Genomic DNA, 17,989 nt, shown 5'->3' with positions numbered 1-17,989 from the left:
GAAAAAAAAAAGCTTTTTATAAACACCTAAATCATATCTTTGGACATCAAATGGAGGCATGCTGAAAGTTGCCTGATTTTGCTGTCAAATGATAGCAAAAGTTGTTGTCATGAAAGTGTGTAACACGCCGCGGTGCATTGGCGCCTATGCCACGGTGTGTGACACAGCAAGTAATAAGTCACGGCATAGGGTGAATAAGCCATGTATTGCTCTGTTTTTCAACTATTTTCAAGTTCTTTTACTCATCTAAGATATCTCATTCTTTCGTAACTTAATTTTACTCTGATTAAATAGTTCAAGAATGAATTTGACTCATTTCAACTTTTAAAAAACTTGGGATTCCTTTATTTTGAAATTATAACTTGATAATCTCCTTAAGGGTTAATCCCGTAATTACCATGGAATTGAATTGTTAATGGTGTTTAGTTTTTGAGGATGTTTTAGGATTGATAGATTTAGATTTGAAATCTTGCATTTCAAATTCATGTATTTAAAAATTCTTTTATTGTTTGGGTGGTTTAAATAATAAAGGCAATTACTATTGGGTAGTGTTTTAAGAAAGCATACAGAGATATGGAAAAAGGAGGATTAAAAAATATTTCAAATTATAAATTTGGACTTGGATTTTTTTAAATGCCCAGATGTGAGATTTGGCCCAAATCTAAATATACGTATCCAATAATCCAAACATAGCATATCATGTGCATAATAGCTAGGGAGAGATTTTATTGCTAATTAATTAATGATAGGAACTACATATATATATATATATGTTAGCCAAATCAAAATAGGTACTATTAAAAGAGATTAAATATAATATCATAGATATTAATTTATGGAATTGACACGTGCTTTCTTCATACTCCAAGCAGTGAGTGTAGTGACGTTGAGATTGGAAGATGCATCGTTGAAAACGAACAAGTGAGCTTCATCATTGATTGCCAAAGTGGGATACACTCTTGCTGTGATGCACACTTTCCCTTTTCCTCCGAAGCTTTCAACCACTGAGTGATCAATCTACATGTGTATATATATGTATATAAGCACTTTAATTATTACATATGCGCACACGCACACACAGAGCTGAGTTACACTGTACGTGAAGATAAAATTTATATAGTTTAGATTTAAAAAAAAACGTAATAATTGATGTAAAAAAAATTCGTATGGTCTACGAATATTTTAAAGTCATTTTTGAGTCATTTTGCCCTTGAATTTTAAAAATTCAATATCCTATTATCCTGCCATTCACATCTCATTTGTTAACCGTTATTTACTTATAGCTGTATTTGTTTTATTGACTTTTTATGTGTCATCTAAGTACTTTAATATATAATTTATTATTGAAGTATTTATTTAGGAACATTTGATATTTTAAACTTGATTTTTGAGGTTATTTCCCTCTTTAAACATTAGAAAACCTAACTACACATATTCTAACTTGGATGTCACGTGTCTTAAAAAAGTCAACAAAACATGTCCATTTAAGTAGATAACAGTCAACAAGCGATGCATAAACGGCAAGACAATGAGATGTTGAATTTTACAAGTCATATGATTTTATTATTTCCCCTTCTTTTCACAAGTAATCAAATACAAATTAAACCACGAGAGAAACCATCAAACAAGATAAATTATTCCTTATGTACTCAACAAAACACATATATGCATGGTTCTAGCTAGCAAGTATTAATAGACAGTGGAACTTACCAAACTGCGGAGTGAAAGATTTTGGTGAAGAGGGTCCACATCAAGAAAAGCACCATAAGATGACAAGTCATTCTCATGGTTCAACGAAGACCTGTCCCAGGCAAAAACATTGATTCAATTCATTGAACACAAAGCAATACTTACAAAACGCGCATGCAAGTATATACCACTCCCCTGACCGAACAAGTGGTATGTAATGTGGTACCTACCTCGACTGGTCACTGCACATGACCACCACTAACTTGGTGGTGTTGTGATCAATTTTGAGTTTGAAGACTTTGAAGAACACTGAAGTGTGCTCTTGCAATCCCTTTGATGCCAAAACCAACAATCCAAATGGTCCTATTCCTCCTTTTTCCCCACATAAACTTCGTGGGTCTGTCACTTTTCTCTTCCCACCAATTTGCTTCAATTCTTTTGCCTTTTCTGCTAACTCATTCACTTTGAATGTTACTTCCACATCTGCCTGCACGCCCAATACTTTTTCTATATAATCATTATTCTTTGTCATGCTCCTACGTACAATGTTTGGTTCATTATTAATTGCTTTTTCTTATCGTTTATTTTATCTCGGTACGGCCAAACTAACTGATAACTTGCCAAGCAATCATATAAAGTTTTTTATAATACAATCATTACTAAAAAAAATAAAAAAAAACACTTTTTATGCTTTTTACACCATTAAAAAGAAACAGGTATTAAAGATGTAAGCATTGGCATTTGCATAATTAAAAACGCTTGATATGACACATTTTACATTGTTTTCGCATATAACCACATGTTTGGATGCTCCTCTATAATTAATTATATGAGGTCTAAAATCATGATTTTAGAAAAAAAAATTCATTCAAATACTCCCCATTCTTCCAAACTCCATTTGGTTCTCGGAAATTCTATTTTGCAAAAGTTAACCAATTATTCCTAATTTTCCCAAACTTTATTTAGTTTATGAAACTCCATTTTAAAGAAGCTAATTTTTCCTCCATTTAGTAAATTAATTTTGTAGAATCAATTTAAGAAAATGTCTTTCAAATATCATAACATTCTGTTAATCAATTTTTTCAAATGGAAATCCAAACAAACCCTAAAGCATAAATAATATAACTTTTTGTAATTTTTTTAATTAAATCAAAAGGCTTTTTATAAAAAAAATGTGAAACAAGAAGAAATTTAATGAATCGAGTTTTAAGGTACCAAGGCTAACAAGTTATCCATCAATGAAAACTTTTTATAACTTTTTAATATTTTTCCAATTAAATCAGAAGGCTTTTTATATCTTTTTTCAAAAAATAAATTTGATGAATTGATTCTTGACACTTGTAAAAGTATTTGCAATTATCCATCAATGAAGCCTTATAGAGTTTATATAATCAGTATAAAGCTTAACTTTTACACTCTATGCACCAAATGGCATTGAATTTTTAGATATAATAATAAGATCTCATCAGCCCCATGAAGAAATATTATACTATTATTCAAATAATTAATAGGGAGAATGACAAATAAAAGTTTTATAAAAATATTAATATTAAATTAAGAACTTTAATACTGAAACATAATATAAAGAATATTGAAATTTGAGAACGATAATGTAGAAAATTCTAATTTAATATCAATGTGCTTACAAGGATTTTATTTATCATTCTTCCTAATTAATATATATATATATATATATAATTAAATTTAATATAAAAATGTATTATTCATAAATTACAAATATTATTGATTGATGATTTGAAGTGACTGACCTGGGCTGCAGTAACGCCTGGGAGATGGAGAAGAGAACCAGCTTCAAGCACTTTAGAACGCCACGTCAGAGGGTTTTTGCTTCGTAACTTCTCAATTTCCTTAATTGGCCATTGCACCAATTGCTTTCCTGATTTATGCAGCCAAACACTTCTCGGGATTGCCTATAATATTCAAGCACTTCATCAAATAATTGAAGAACTTAAAAGTTAATATATACTTGTTTTTGTAAGATTTTAGAGTTAGGTTATTATTAATATATATACTTCTTAATTACATATTTAAATTATTGTTCGTACCGTTTAAAAGCTATAGCATAGTATTGTACGTTATATAATACTGTTTTGGGATACCTGAACATTAATTATCGTAATGTCAAGAAGAATAATAACGTATAGCTTTATAAAATATTAATTAATGATAGCATTTATTAAGATATAATTCTAATGATAAATTACACTCATGTAAGTGTTCAAATTATTTTTAAGCAATATTTATGCTAAGGAGGGGCATTTTGGTCAAAATAAAATATTAACATCATAATTTAATGATAAACTAATGATTGGCTGGATGGAAATAAAATTTTAAAAATAAAATTGAAGTTTGTATAACATACATTTTAATTTCGATAAAGTTCATATGAATTTTTGAATTAAAAAGGGGTATCTATAATTTAAATAAAATAGAAATTGTGAGCAATAAAACTAATATATCAATATATTAATAAAACACAATATATGTAGAATTACATTCATTTTAGTTCTCTTTTTTTCATCATAGAAATTTTGTACTAGTTGTTTATAATTAAAATTATATACATGATTTATTATTAATATTCTATAAATTAAATAAATTGAAGAGCCAAATGAACACAGAAAAGAGTGTGTGAGTGCTCGCGTAATTAATGGAACATAGTATTAATTAATTGAACCAAAATTTAGTATTTCTTCCATTTGAATCATCTTCGTTAACATTGATGAATTAAGTATAGTATAGATAGATGTTAGCATATCACATCAATTTTATTGGTAAACATTTATTAACATATCCTATTATTAATTCAATTAAATGAAAATATAATGAAACATATAAACTTAAAGAAGTCACATGCTTGTGAAAATTATAATTTTTTTTAAATGAATGCATGATTAAAAAAAAATTACCTGAATCCCAGACCATCCTTTCTGGATATCATCCTTTTTAGCGGAAGATTCATTAACCCAACCCCACAAAATCCTTCGTCTTTTTGAATCATCATAGAACGTTTTGGAGGCATAAAACTTGCCATAATCATACCTCAAGATTGAGGATAATTCTGTGTCCTCGAATCCCTTATCCGGGATAAAGCTATCCCTGGTTACATTGTAAGACCCGATTAGGTAATAATCCTGAGCAAGATCAATCAAGCTAAGCTTGAGAACATGCTTGAGCCTAAAATGATCATCATGAAGTGTTGAAGTTTCAACACCAAATGTGCTATTAATGAAGACTGGAAAGAAATCAGGACACTCCCACATTCCAGTGTGTTTGGCTGAGTAAAGTGGGTGTTTGGCTTTGACCCAATGAACAAAGTCTTTGCTTTTGAATAGAAGTGCTATTCCCCTGTCCCTTCTCTGACTCCCTACAACATGATACACTTTATCAAAATCTATATAATTAATTAAGAAAGTCAACAAAAGAAAAGAACCCTATCAATTTGTACCTAAAAAAAAAAAAGAACCCTATTAATTTTAGATTCAAGTACTAGAGAGTAGATCCATCCATTCTACTGGATTTAACATTTATTTTCCATCCTTTCTAATTTTTTTTGATATAAAAAAAGTTTATGCGGGTTGGGTTTAGGTTTAAAAAGTACTTATAAATCATTCACCAATAAAATTTTTATATATATTGATAGGGGGATTGAACCCATAACCTTTTGAGTTATGAGTCAAATATTTATCAACTAGACTAATATTTATTGATTAATCATTTCTATTCATTAATTGAAATTCTCTACTTGACATGCATATATAATGTTTAGTGGGAAAAAACTAATGCTATTGATCACCACAGCACTTTCTCTAACTAGAGTATTGTAGAGATATCCTTGCATGAATTTGAATATTCATGCTTTGTCCAATAAAAAAAAATGCCATGTTGCACCAATTCAATTAAACAAAATCTAATATTATATTATTTTTAATGACTTTTTTAAAAAGGAATGCCTCTTTAATTTCATTTCTTTTCTCTCTCTATTATTATCAATAGTATCATCAATCTATATTTAAAACTATATGGTGTAGCATGTTTTTATTGGGTAAGTCATTGATGATGTTTTGACCTAGGTCTATGCAAGAATTTTTCAAGTAGTATATTTATTTTTATACTTATAATCAACCACTACTTTATTGCAAAGAGGTGGTTGATGATGAAATTGAAAAGCAGTGATCCCATATTATTAACTAGCTAGTTGTTTATTTTATTTAGATATTGTATCTTAAAAAAGAAGAAGAAGAAGCAGTGTATCTACCATGATAGAGCCTAAATGCTATTTTCACTACCTCAAAAAGTATAAAGCCAATCCCAACAACTCACATGCATGGATGTCACATTCTTGACTAAGTTGTGCATATCTTATATCATATCTCTTTTAGCCCCTTGCTCACTCTGCTTATCACACTAACAAGTATTCTGTAATTCGAATCCCTTATGTTTTCAAAATTTCACTTTACAGACAAAAAAGGTATATTACTTCCGATTCTAAATGCAGGGGCATTATTTCAAATTATCTCACTAAGTTAGAACAAATGAGAGGCAGTTAGATAATTAAAATAATCTAAAAGTGAAATGACTTTCTAAATTTATCTTTATTTAAAAAATAATTTCTTTTAAAAAATTAAGCCCTATCAAAAAGGGTAGAACAAGACTAAGGAGAATACTTTTAAAGGTTATTGAACAAAACCTTTTAATTAATAATATTTTTAAAAACTTAATAAATGATAGAGCACAATGACGTCATATAATTTATATAACTGACTCCACCTAATGGAATAAGGCTTGTTGTTGTTGTTGTTCAAAGTTATTTTTTATTAATAATAGGAGTTAAGTTGCATCATTTTCAAAAATTGAAAGAGAACATTACACCAAAATTAAATTTAGAGTCTCATATGCTCCCAAACATTTTGTTTAAGAACTAATTTGCTCTGTTATCCTAAATATAATGCCAAAAAAAATGGATGAATGTAATTATAAAATGTGACTATATACATACACACACAACCATAAGATAGAATTAAAAAAAAAAAACTAAGTGGCATGCTGCATGGTCCATACCTACTAAGATTCTCCAGAAGCCATCATGGGGAAGCCAAGCAGTGGTAGGATCCCTAAAAGACGTAGCATTGATCTGAGTAAGAGAGGTAGGAGCAATGAGAGGGTTAAGAGGAGACCTAACCCAATCCCTTAGAAAAGGGTCAGAGAGGTTGAGAGGAAGAGCCAAGTTCTGTGTCTGCTTCTGGTTAGGACCAACGCCTGTGTAGAGCAGCGCAGGCTTATTACTGTGTCCCTGCCCGTGGAGGATGGTAGCTGAACCAGACCAGCAGCCATTGATGTCATAAGACTCTGCTGGGGAGAGAGCAAGTGGTAGTGGGGCCCAGTTCACGAGGTCACGTGACACCGAGTGGCCCCACGCTATGTTGCCCCATGTCGCCCCTTTTGGGTTGTGTTGGTAGAACATGTGGTACACTCCCTTGTATCTCATTGGTCCTGCATCCACACCCACGTTCATTATTTCATGTTTTTCCAAATAGAAAAAAACAGACAAGAGAAAGGGAAAATTTTAGTTGAGGATCAGGTAAAAACTTAATTATTATTGAGTTTAAGAAAAATTATAAAATTTAAGTTCAGTTCAAAGGAAAAAGTAAAAAAAAAATTGATGATAAAAAAATTAAAATATATTTCACTTATTATGTAAAATTATTAATTGTTAATTTTTTTATTACACTTGTTAATTTACTAATATCACTTATAAATTACATCTGTTTGCCAGACAATCAGTAATATTAGTTATTAATTTCTAACTTTACTCATTAATTCACTAATATCAATTATAAATTATATTACAAGACCTGTTAATAATTTACAATTGATGTTAGCAAATTATAAAACCTGTCAGTAATTTACAACTGATGTTAGTAAATTATCAAATAAAGTTAACAATTCAACAATTAATATTACTACTTGTGATTAAACAACTAATGTCAAGTCTTATATAATTATTGATATATTAACTCATACAACTTGCAACTCATAATTATAAATTAATAAGTGGAGTAAGAAAATTAACAATTAGTGATTCTGCATAACAAGTGAAGGGTGTTTTGATTTTTTTTATTGTCAAAATTTTTTAAATTTTTCTCTCATGAGCTGAATTAAAATTTTAAAGTTTTTTTGAATCCACCAGTAATTAAATCTTTACGGTGGCCCTTAAGCAAAATTCTCCCTAAGAGAAATTGACATAAAGATATCCCTAATCAAAATATACAAATACAAATCACAATTAAGTACCGTGGTAATTATTATTTAATTTTTAGATATTTTTGTTTGGTATTTTGATTTTTAACAAAATAACACATCTACCCTCAATGATTATTATAAGAAATAGCTACTTTGGTTCTGGTGGTTATTGATTAAAACAAAATAGAAAATGACCACTTCCTTTCTTGCAAATTTGTGATTTAGTATAAATGGATTATAAAATGATCATTTCCTTTCTGAAAATGATTACTTTAGTTACACTTAATCGATAAAAAATATTTGTAGAAAGAATTAAAGTAGTCATTTTTATGTTTTTTTTTAATCAATAACATAATTAAAGTAATAATTTCTTATAATAGTTATTGACAGAAATATGTCATATAGTCAAAAATTAAAATTTCAAGCAAGTTTTTAAACATTAAATAATAATTATCACACTTCACGATACGTGATGTGCAAATTTTTAGAATTTTTTTCTCATGTTCCCAAAAAAATAGAAAACAAAAGGAAAGAAGTTGAGGAAAAATACTAAATTGGCATATTGATTAGGGATCTACCTATATAGTAAGTACTTATCAATCATTCCAATATTCAATACTATTCGTTCTAATACATCACAAAATTCATTGCCATGCAACCCATCCATAATAATATTTTTCTTTACTCTCTCTTCGTCAAAATATAAGATTTTTGAGTGTTTTTTGTTTTTCACTTAGGGTCTGTTTGGCTGGAAAATTTTGAAGGAAGAGGGGATTTGGTTGAGAAATTTTGGAGGGAAGGGGAGCCAAAACAATCCCTCCTATCCTCTCCCCTCCCCTCATATTGGCCTTCTTTAAATTAAGGTTTTTTTTATAGGGAAGCTAATTTTTTTTTAACTATTTTGCCCTTATCTATTTTTATAATAATTTAAGTATACCCGTAGCTTAAAAAAAATCTTCTTCATATTAGATTGCACTTCACTCTCAGACCTTGACTAATCTCTATGAATTTATTTAAAAAAATTATAATTCATCATATTTTATTATATATTTAAGGAAGTTATATTTATTTTTTATAAAAAATTGTTATCATTATAATTATTAGTTTAATTTTTTTATTCACATATTGACAGTATGATAGGCTGAGAGTGAATTTTAAAAAATTATGCAATTTAAATTGAGCTGTAAAATTATTTTCTATAAGGAATAATTAAAAATTTTTTAAATTAATGTATATGGATATAATAGTAAATTAGTTATTACCTCCCCTCCCCTCCTAAACCAAACAAAGGATCATTAAAAACCCCTCCTCTCCCCTCCCCTCCTCTCTAACAAAACCAAACAATATAATATTAAAACTATCATCTCTCCTCTTTTAGAACCAAACATACTCTTAGGTTTCTGTCGTTTGTGTTTTTTCGTTTTTTTTTTTTGGCTGTTTTACTAGTTAAGTATTTTTCTCTGGCTCTTTCTGATGTTTAGGCTGTATGAGCCTCCCCTTCATCCAAAAATAAAATAAAATAAAATAAAATCGTTGAGTATCCAAATTAAGGAGAGATTAGAAGAGTACTAACCGTTAGGATCTGCAAAGGGCAAAATAAAAAAGAAACAAAGGTTAGAAATCAAATCAGAGAAAGAAACCCCAAAAAAAAAAAAAACTGAAAGATAAAAAAATAAAGAGGCATCAGTGCGATACATGTAAGCAATAATTCACTACAACGGCAGTACAAAACAGAAAATTCGTGATTTTTCAAAAGAGAAAATTCTTGATGAAATAAAAGAAAACAAGAATATATATATATACGCAAGAACAAATTTTCTATCCCAAATTTTTTGCAGTAGATTCTGCAACGAAAATCCTACGAATATATATGTCAAAAAAATTAATGGAAAACTTTTCTGACATATTTATCAATGGTATAAATAACACTATAGTTCGTTGTAGAATCAATTGGCAATGAATATTTCTTGATTTTTGTCATAAATTTTAATCACAAATTTCATCCTTTTTTCCTTTATTTTTCCTCCTATCTAGAAGTCACAAATTTCATGTAATATAGGTGATTTGAATTTGGTAAGTGGCTTAAGTTTATTTACTTAATAGGTGTCTCAACTACAACTATTTAATTTCATCTATACTTAGAAATTATCAAGATATATTTTTTTTGAAAAATTCAAAACAATCCTCACCATCAAAGCACTTATCACATATAATGTCCCCTATAAAAATTTGAGATTTGATACATTTTAAATAGGGTTAATGAGCATTTTAAAACCTGAACTACTATGTAAATAACATCATTGATTCTAAACTCTTAAAATGTACAAAAGCTCTCTTTAACTTCTAAATTTCAAACGCATGAAACTTTATCATTAAATTAGAAAAATAACTGTTACTTTTGTAATTGTAGGGTCTATTTGCATGTTAATGTAACACTCATCTTGACCCTTAAAAATAATGGTCATTTTTTTAAATTAACAATGAGGTTTCAAGAGCTAAAAATTTAAAAGTTGAAAAGAGTTTTTGCACATTTTAAGAGTTTAAAGTTTAAGATGCTATTTGCTCAATAATTTCAGGTTTAGAATGCCCATTAACCCTTTTGAGTATTATATAATAAAATTTCTTATAGCCGTTCAATTTAGCTATTCAATTCAATTGAACGGTTGTTATTGTATTCCCTTAGATACTCATTAAGTGAATAAACTTGACCCACTTACCAGAACCATATATATATATATATATATATGGTTCTCTATATATATATATATATAGGACCTGAAAGCTACAAGCAGAATAGTAAAAGATAGGTAAAAGTAAGAACCGTTCATCCAATTGTGGTGAGGTTGAAAGTGAAAAGCAGTTCTATAAGGTTGATTGTTGGAGAAAAGGGAATGAGTTTGATGAATATTTTGGTGAGAATAATGGTGAGAAGCTTCAGTACTGTGATAGACGCCATAGCTGAGACCTGCAACAATGAAAGACAACACACTACGCCAAACCCTCATGGAAGATGAGAATAATGCCATGGTCACTTTGTTTATTGTGTGGATGACAAGATCAGGAAGCCTGTGGCTTCCTTTTTATAGAGAGGAAGGAACTAGTATTATCAGAACGTGTTGGGTGTATAGAGAGTATAGACTCTTACATGCATGACATCAATATAACATCAAATTACTAGAAAAATATATGGAAAAACAAATAGAAATAACATTGTGTCATCCTTGATATGAAGCGTACTTGAAAAAAAAAAAAGCATTTCAACTCTCAAATAATTAATTTATGAGTAAAGTATAAATTGATGACTTAGCATGTGACCACCAAATCAATTTAATTCCATACTCAATGTTTTATTTTAATTTGTGAAATGCTTTTTTTCTTGCCTAAATAGTTACATTTATTTTTATTAATCTATATGGCTGCTATTGCTAACTTGATATGTTGTTATCTATGTTAGTAAATTTTAACTTTCTTATTTTTACTTTGACTAATAAGAACCAAATTAATAATTTTTTTGGGCTTGAAAACTAAATTAATAACTAAGGCAAATTTATAAATTTGAAAAACTAAATCAATTATTGAGGCAAATTTAAAAGACTAGACTTCCATTATCCCAATAAAAATCTCCATATATTTGTGTGGGTGCGTGTCAAATATTTGGGATTATGATCCTCCAGCTATTCAAAAGGGGATCAAAGGTGTGATGGAAAATAATGAAAGACATACTAAAAATTTTTTATCCACAAGATCCCCCAATAACTCGAGGAAACTATGATATGACAATATCAAAGGATTATCTTAAAATATAAAAATTAAGGGTTATTTTTGCCCTTGCATGTCATGCAAGATCTGCAGATATCCTGAATCAATTTTAGATCATTTTTGTCTTTGAACTTTAAAAATTCAATATCTTATTGTCTTGCCATTCATATGTCGCTTATTAATCATTATTTGTTTAGCTGAACTTGTTTTGTTGACTATTTTTGGATCATGTGGCATCTAAGTGAATATTCAATCAGAATTAATAAATGAGGTTGCTTTTGCGCATGAAATATTTGCTTAAGAATACCTGGTGTCCATGAACTAAATTTTTAGGTCATTTTCTCCTCAAATATTTACAAGCATAACCACAATGTCCTAACTTGAGTGCTATGTGGCCCAAAAAAATTAACAAAAAACATCCAGTTAAGCAAATAACAATTAACAAGCGGTGCTTTAACAGCAAAACAATGAGGAGTCAAATTTTAAAACTTTCAGGATAATAATAACCTAAAATCAAGTTCAAGATACTTACAACTATGCATATCCCATATGAAAAGTTTGAGGACAAAAAATGACCATAACTTTAAATAATATCACAATCCTAAAGATTTCCTAACATCTCATGACCATATCTCATATGAACCTTAGCTCAAGCCTTTCTAGAAGTTAGAGATTAAAAGAGCAATTATATACAGAGGACAGAAAATGATATGATGGCAGAAAAAAGGCGGAGATATTAAAAACGAAAGGGGAGAGAGAGAGAGAGAGAGAGAGAGAGAGAGAGAGAGAGAGAGAGATGGGAGGGGTGGTAAATAGGAATCAGATAAGATATGCATCATAAATTTCAATATTAATTAGTCTTCTTTGTCCTTTATATTTCAAATACACTTGTCAAATTCTCAACATGCTTCTCTTCAACACTTAATAAACTTAGGGGTTTTAGAGTTGGCAATATAATTGCGTATTTATTTCTTCTCCTCTAGCTCGCCCACTAGTTATGCCTAATTTATGTTATTCTATAACTTGCTTCATTTAATGATGGTTTGGCATGTGATGCTTTCAACGTCATGAATCATCATTTGTGGCCCCCCGAAATCAAAGTTGATGATTTTCTTTGTTTTTTTTTTTTTGTTTCTAAAGATGTTTTGGCCTAAGATGAAAATATTTGAGACATAAAATGATCAAGTTATAAGAAAAATTTGAAACTAGAAAGAAATTGTAATAAGAGAAGAATTTGGATTTGAAATCCAAAATCCTTAAAATTTTGTTATTAGTATTGTCAAAAATATTCCATAATTAATATACATGTATGTATTTAAATAAGCGTTTAGTTTTTTAATATAATCAATATTTTAATTGGATTATTAATTTTTTCTATTAATATTTTTCTTAATACATTCAATTCTATCAAAATCATCATTAAAACTTAGAAAATTCTCAAGATTAATGTTAAAAAATTTCAATTCATCTTCATTTAAAATAAATTAATTGATATCAAGTAATGAGAATAATAAGTACAGTGAAATGCGAGGCAATAAATTCTTAATGGAAAGATGTTATAAATATTAATGCTTAACATGAAAAATAATGATTGGTTATATAAGGCATAAGCAAACATTTGTTTTTAAGACTTAAAGCAGTTGCCTTGATGGCCTAACCATAAACATGGCCTTGCTCTCATGAGAAAAGAGCAAATCATATTTATGAGGGGAGAAGGTAATTTATTATAAGATATTATTTAAGGAATTGTATGTTAAAAAATATAAAATATTTTTAATATTTTATAAGATGTAATTAATGTGTGTTTTTTTAAATGCCTTTAATAAATAAATTACTTTACATTTATTTTTAAGCGAAACACACTATTTAATAAGGGTAATTTATGAAAATATGGTGTTAATTTAAATATATTTAACTACTTTATTATGGATGAGATTTGATTAAAAATATTTATATTTTTTAATGGAGTTAGTATTTGTTATTAAATTTTATCATTTTTACTATGAGGTGAGAGACTTACCTTGTTAATTTTATTCTTATTTCTTTAATTTATTCTACTGTTATCCTTTCTATCAACCAAACGTCTTCTAAGTCTAACAAAATGATAATTAAAATAGTAATTTTCATTTGGCTATGTTCTGAGGTTAATAAATCTTGTAATATTTAATTGTATTGTTTAGGAACTCAACATGATCTTTCATTTTTCTTTCTCTCCCTTCTTTAGAAAATTATTCTTTTATTCCTTTTAAGAATTTTTTAGGACCAATGAATTTTAACTTTTTAAATATTAAAGCTAGGGCCCATGAAAGATCTTCCATCTTTGAGGTAGGGCTATGCAAAGTCCTCTAGTATTGTTCAACTCAATCTAATTCAAGAAGGTCCAATCCTGTTTGGTCCTATTAAAAACTGATCCTTTAAGATTGAAAAGACTAAAAAGATTAGATTGTTTATTTAGGTTAGATTAGACAAGGAGACTGGGCATTTGAATGACTTAGTCTAATTTGGTTCTATTAAATTTATTTAATATGATTATAATTAATTTACTAATTATTTATAATAATAAGTTAAGACTAATAATAATTAAATAAGTCTGTTTCCCGCACAGTCACATGTTCAGACTAATAACTTAATATTCTAAATCACTTGGACTATAACTAAAATATTTTTTCTTCTTGTTGGAAATTATTATGAATTTATTATGATTATGTGTTTTTATTATCTTAATTGAGTTTATTAGATTGAAATAAATTATTGTCTCTCATACATGAAAAAGAAAAAAAAAAGCTAAATGAGTATTAGCCTAATAAATCAGTCTCCCAGTCTTATAGACCAAATCCGATTCTATTAATTTTTGAGTTATTACTAAACCAAAATGAACTACGGATTGTCTAACTAACCCAATCCTTTTCATGAAAGAGACTATACTTCGGGTTAGGTTGAATTCTAATCCCATCTAGTCTTTGTACAGCCCTATTCGAAGGCACTCGCACACATTAGATGCCACATGTCTCAACAAAGCTCAATAAATCATATGATAAGTTGGCCAACAAAAATAAATTAGATAATAAATATATATTTCAAAATTTAATGAGCAAATGAGAAAATTATCCCTAAAAACTTTAGATTAATAGTACCATAAATCTTGAAATAATTTATTATGCAAATTGTTTCTCAACTTTTAAAAACAGTGAAATTTGGCACTTGTCATTAATAAAAGTTAGTTTTGATTATTAGTTGATTAGAAAATGATCCCAAAAATTATAAATGCAGGCTAAAAAGTTACAATAAAGAACTCAAAAATTACAGATAAAGATCCACAAAAGTTATAGAAAATGATCTAAAAAATTTTTGGTCCTTTTTTATAAATTTTTAAGGCTTTTTTAGGTTATTTTTTTAACAACGAACTGTTAAAGTTAACTTTTACTAATAGCATAATAATTAGATTATATTATTTTTAAAAATTAAAAAATAATTTATATAATAAATAAGTTCATAATCTATGATACTACTAAATTTAAAATTTAAAAATAATTTCGTCATTTATTCATAGTTAATTAATGTCTTTTATCTAAAGCAAAGCTGGTGTGAGATCCGATCCCTTACCTTTTCTGGTACTTTTTATTGATTGGGTGCCACGTGGATCAATAAAGGCTTTGTCGATATTAGAGGCACAAAAAAATTGTTTTGAAAATGGAACAATAGAGGTCCAAGTCTAGTTGAAGGAATTAATTTTTCATAACGCACCAAAACAAAGTTTGAATCTCTATTAAAAAAAATTTTTACATTTATTATCTCATCATATCTTGAATAAAATTATATCCAATAAAATACTTGTATGCAATAAAAAAAATTTTAAAAGTGGATTTAAATTGCATGGGTGGCATAAGCTCACTCATATAATGAGTATATTAAGTATAATTATTGAATTTCATCAATACTTAATTTAAAACAATTCTCATGATCAAAGCATTCTTCATATATGTTATCCCCTAAAAATTTAATATTTAATACTTTTTAAATATTACATGATCAAATCTCTTAAAATTGTAAAATTAAGTTAAAGGATTGTTATTATGCCACACAAAACACTTATTGAGTGGGCAGATTCACACCACTCACTGAATCCAAATTCTTTAAAAATATAGTGAAAATCTTCCAAAAAAAATATAAATAAATATTTTTAACAATTAAACATTTATATCTCAATTAATTGGACCTTGCTCTCCTTGATAAAGTAAATAGGTTTTAAACTTTTATGTAAGGTCAAGTCCGCTCCTTTTAAATATACAATTCCTTTTTATTTATTTCTCCCCTTTTCTTTTTTCCCTGTTTCTGTTTTCTCAAGTGATTGACACATGGGCAATTAAAATATGCTATCATAAATCTATTTAATCTGTTTGTGAAGATTGGAGTTAGGGTTTTGGGAAATTGATGAGATTTATGTGGACATTGATATACCGTTTAGTATAGGATTAAATGGTTTGAATGAGTTTATCTAGGTTATAATTTATGTTTAATTAGTTTAGAATATTAATTAGTGTTGCAATTGGTGGATTGGGGAAATTAGGATGTTGGACTCTAAAATGAGGAATTCGAGAATTTGAGTAAAATAGATCATAGGAGGAAGTTTAGTGATTCTTATGAGGTTGATGGAATTATAGATTTAGAATTTTAGAAGTTCACTAAGAAAATCTATGATAGGGTAGAGTTTTATATTAATGTAAACTCTTATTAATTATGATTAAAGTTTATTTTTACCTTCAAGCTATACTTTCAAGTGCACCCAATATTCTAAACTCTATTTTAGTACGTTCCTTTCCCTGAACTTCAAAAAACGGTTCAATTCACCCTATGCCATTAAGAGAAAATTAACATCCACTGAATAATAGTGTGGGCCCTGCAATCTAGGTGTAATGTGATTTGTTTTTATCTTGCTTTTGTGGCATGCCTTGTAAGGTAACTTAACCAAAAAAAAAAATTCTTCACCAACAAAATGGGCTGGGATACAAGATGATGTCGATAAGTGGGCTACATTGCACTTTTCATTTAATTGTTGAGAAAATACCCCACTAATTTTGCAGAATCTTTTAATGTATGGGTATATAGTTAAAGAAAGGAGAGATAATGTATGTGTGCTGATAAATGAGCATCCATAGAAGCTAGCTAAAAAGTTTTATGCCACGACAGAAGCCATGGGAAAGTGGGAAAACAAGGTTGGTCCCAAGATTTAGGCTATAGTTAAAGAGCATGTTACATGAGCTGAAAATGATAGCAGAACACTATGATCCATATCAAACGCTTGTTCATATAGGTGGTAAAGATTTCAATGTTAATGTGGCATTGAGAAAGTGGACTTTTCATGCTGGCAAATGACAAGAATCCTATGCCCTCATGCTTGTCCTACAATACCCAAAAAAAAAAAAAAAAACTCTCCCTCATCTAAATATGAGCATTTGTTTTCAGCTAGTCTAAGTTTAAAATATAATCAATCAAATACATGTTAAAAAAAAAATCTTCCATTTTATCCTTATATTTATTAACCTAATCTTCATGTAAATTTACTTCTCATTTATCATAAAGTGCATTGATAATTAAGATTAGAAGTAAAATGTGTGTGCATGTGTGCGCGTGCGTGTGTGTGTGTGTGTGTGAATAATATATGATAATGTTTACACAAACGTTGAAAAATGTTATTTGTTGTCCTCACAAAAAAAAAAATTACATGGATACCATGATGTGGAAAAGAGTTTGGTTTGATAGATCACATTGATGCAATTAGATGATTAGAAGTTAATTTTTGTATTTTCATAACTTTGCAATTCTTTGAGTTTTTTTTTTGGGTATATATAGTTGATACTGGTTTGCTTTTTATTTTTTTATCATTAACATTGCCAAATACAATTTTGTCGATTTCTATGATTATTATCATCATCATCTTGCTTTTTCTAAACTCTAACAATATATTTGGATTTTATTTTAATATTTTACCCCCTTTGTTAAAAAATGTAAAATTTTTAACCTTTTAAAGTGTAATCATTACTTTTTTATCAAAAATATTTTTATTGAATAAATCACTTTATATTTATTTTATATCAAAACACTTTATTAAATAGAGATAGATATAAAAGATAAAGTTAATTTAAAGACAAATAACTACTTTATTAAATAAAATTTAATTAAAAATATCTTACATTTTTTAATAGAGGGAGTATTATTTACTTAATTAGACTAAGATTTTAATCATTGTATTTTATCATTTACTTTATTAGCTGCATGG

At 28.2% G+C, this 17,989-nt stretch overlaps 1 protein-coding gene across 1 annotated transcript; it reads right to left on the bottom strand.

Moving 5' to 3' along the window:
- Positions 1-725: 725 nt before the first annotated feature.
- LOC129291234 (beta-fructofuranosidase, cell wall isozyme-like) lies at positions 726-11,045 on the bottom strand. Its single transcript, XM_054928498.1, has 8 exons — positions 10,775-11,045; positions 9,527-9,535; positions 6,772-7,203; positions 4,620-5,077; positions 3,459-3,620; positions 1,920-2,176; positions 1,711-1,801; positions 726-1,017 (listed from the first exon to the last, which is right to left on the bottom strand). The coding sequence occupies exons 1-8, from the start codon at positions 10,977-10,979 to the stop codon at positions 829-831; spliced, it is 1,803 nt and encodes a 600-aa protein (XP_054784473.1). The 5' UTR covers positions 10,980-11,045; the 3' UTR covers positions 726-828.
- Between the last annotated feature and the right edge of the window lie 6,944 nt (positions 11,046-17,989).

Source organism: Prosopis cineraria, unplaced genomic scaffold, assembly GCF_029017545.1.
Source record: "Prosopis cineraria cultivar Desert tree isolate PC_DT_omini unplaced genomic scaffold, ASM2901754v1 PC13, whole genome shotgun sequence".
Taxonomy (NCBI): Eukaryota; Viridiplantae; Streptophyta; class Magnoliopsida; order Fabales; family Fabaceae; genus Prosopis; species Prosopis cineraria.
This window is presented reverse-complemented; position numbering and strand designations above follow the sequence as displayed.

Coding starts and splice junctions, on each gene's coding strand:
- LOC129291234 (XM_054928498.1), bottom strand. CDS start 10,979: ATGGCATTATTCTCATCTTCCATGAGGGTTTGGCGTAGTGTGTTGTCT. Junction 5,078..6,771: donor CTTCTGGAGAATCTTAGTAG/GTATGGACCATG, acceptor ATCATGTTGTAG/GGAGTCAGAGAAGGGACAGG. Junction 2,177..3,458: donor CAGGCGTTACTGCAGCCCAG/GTCAGTCACTTC, acceptor TTGGGCGTGCAG/GCAGATGTGGAAGTAACATT.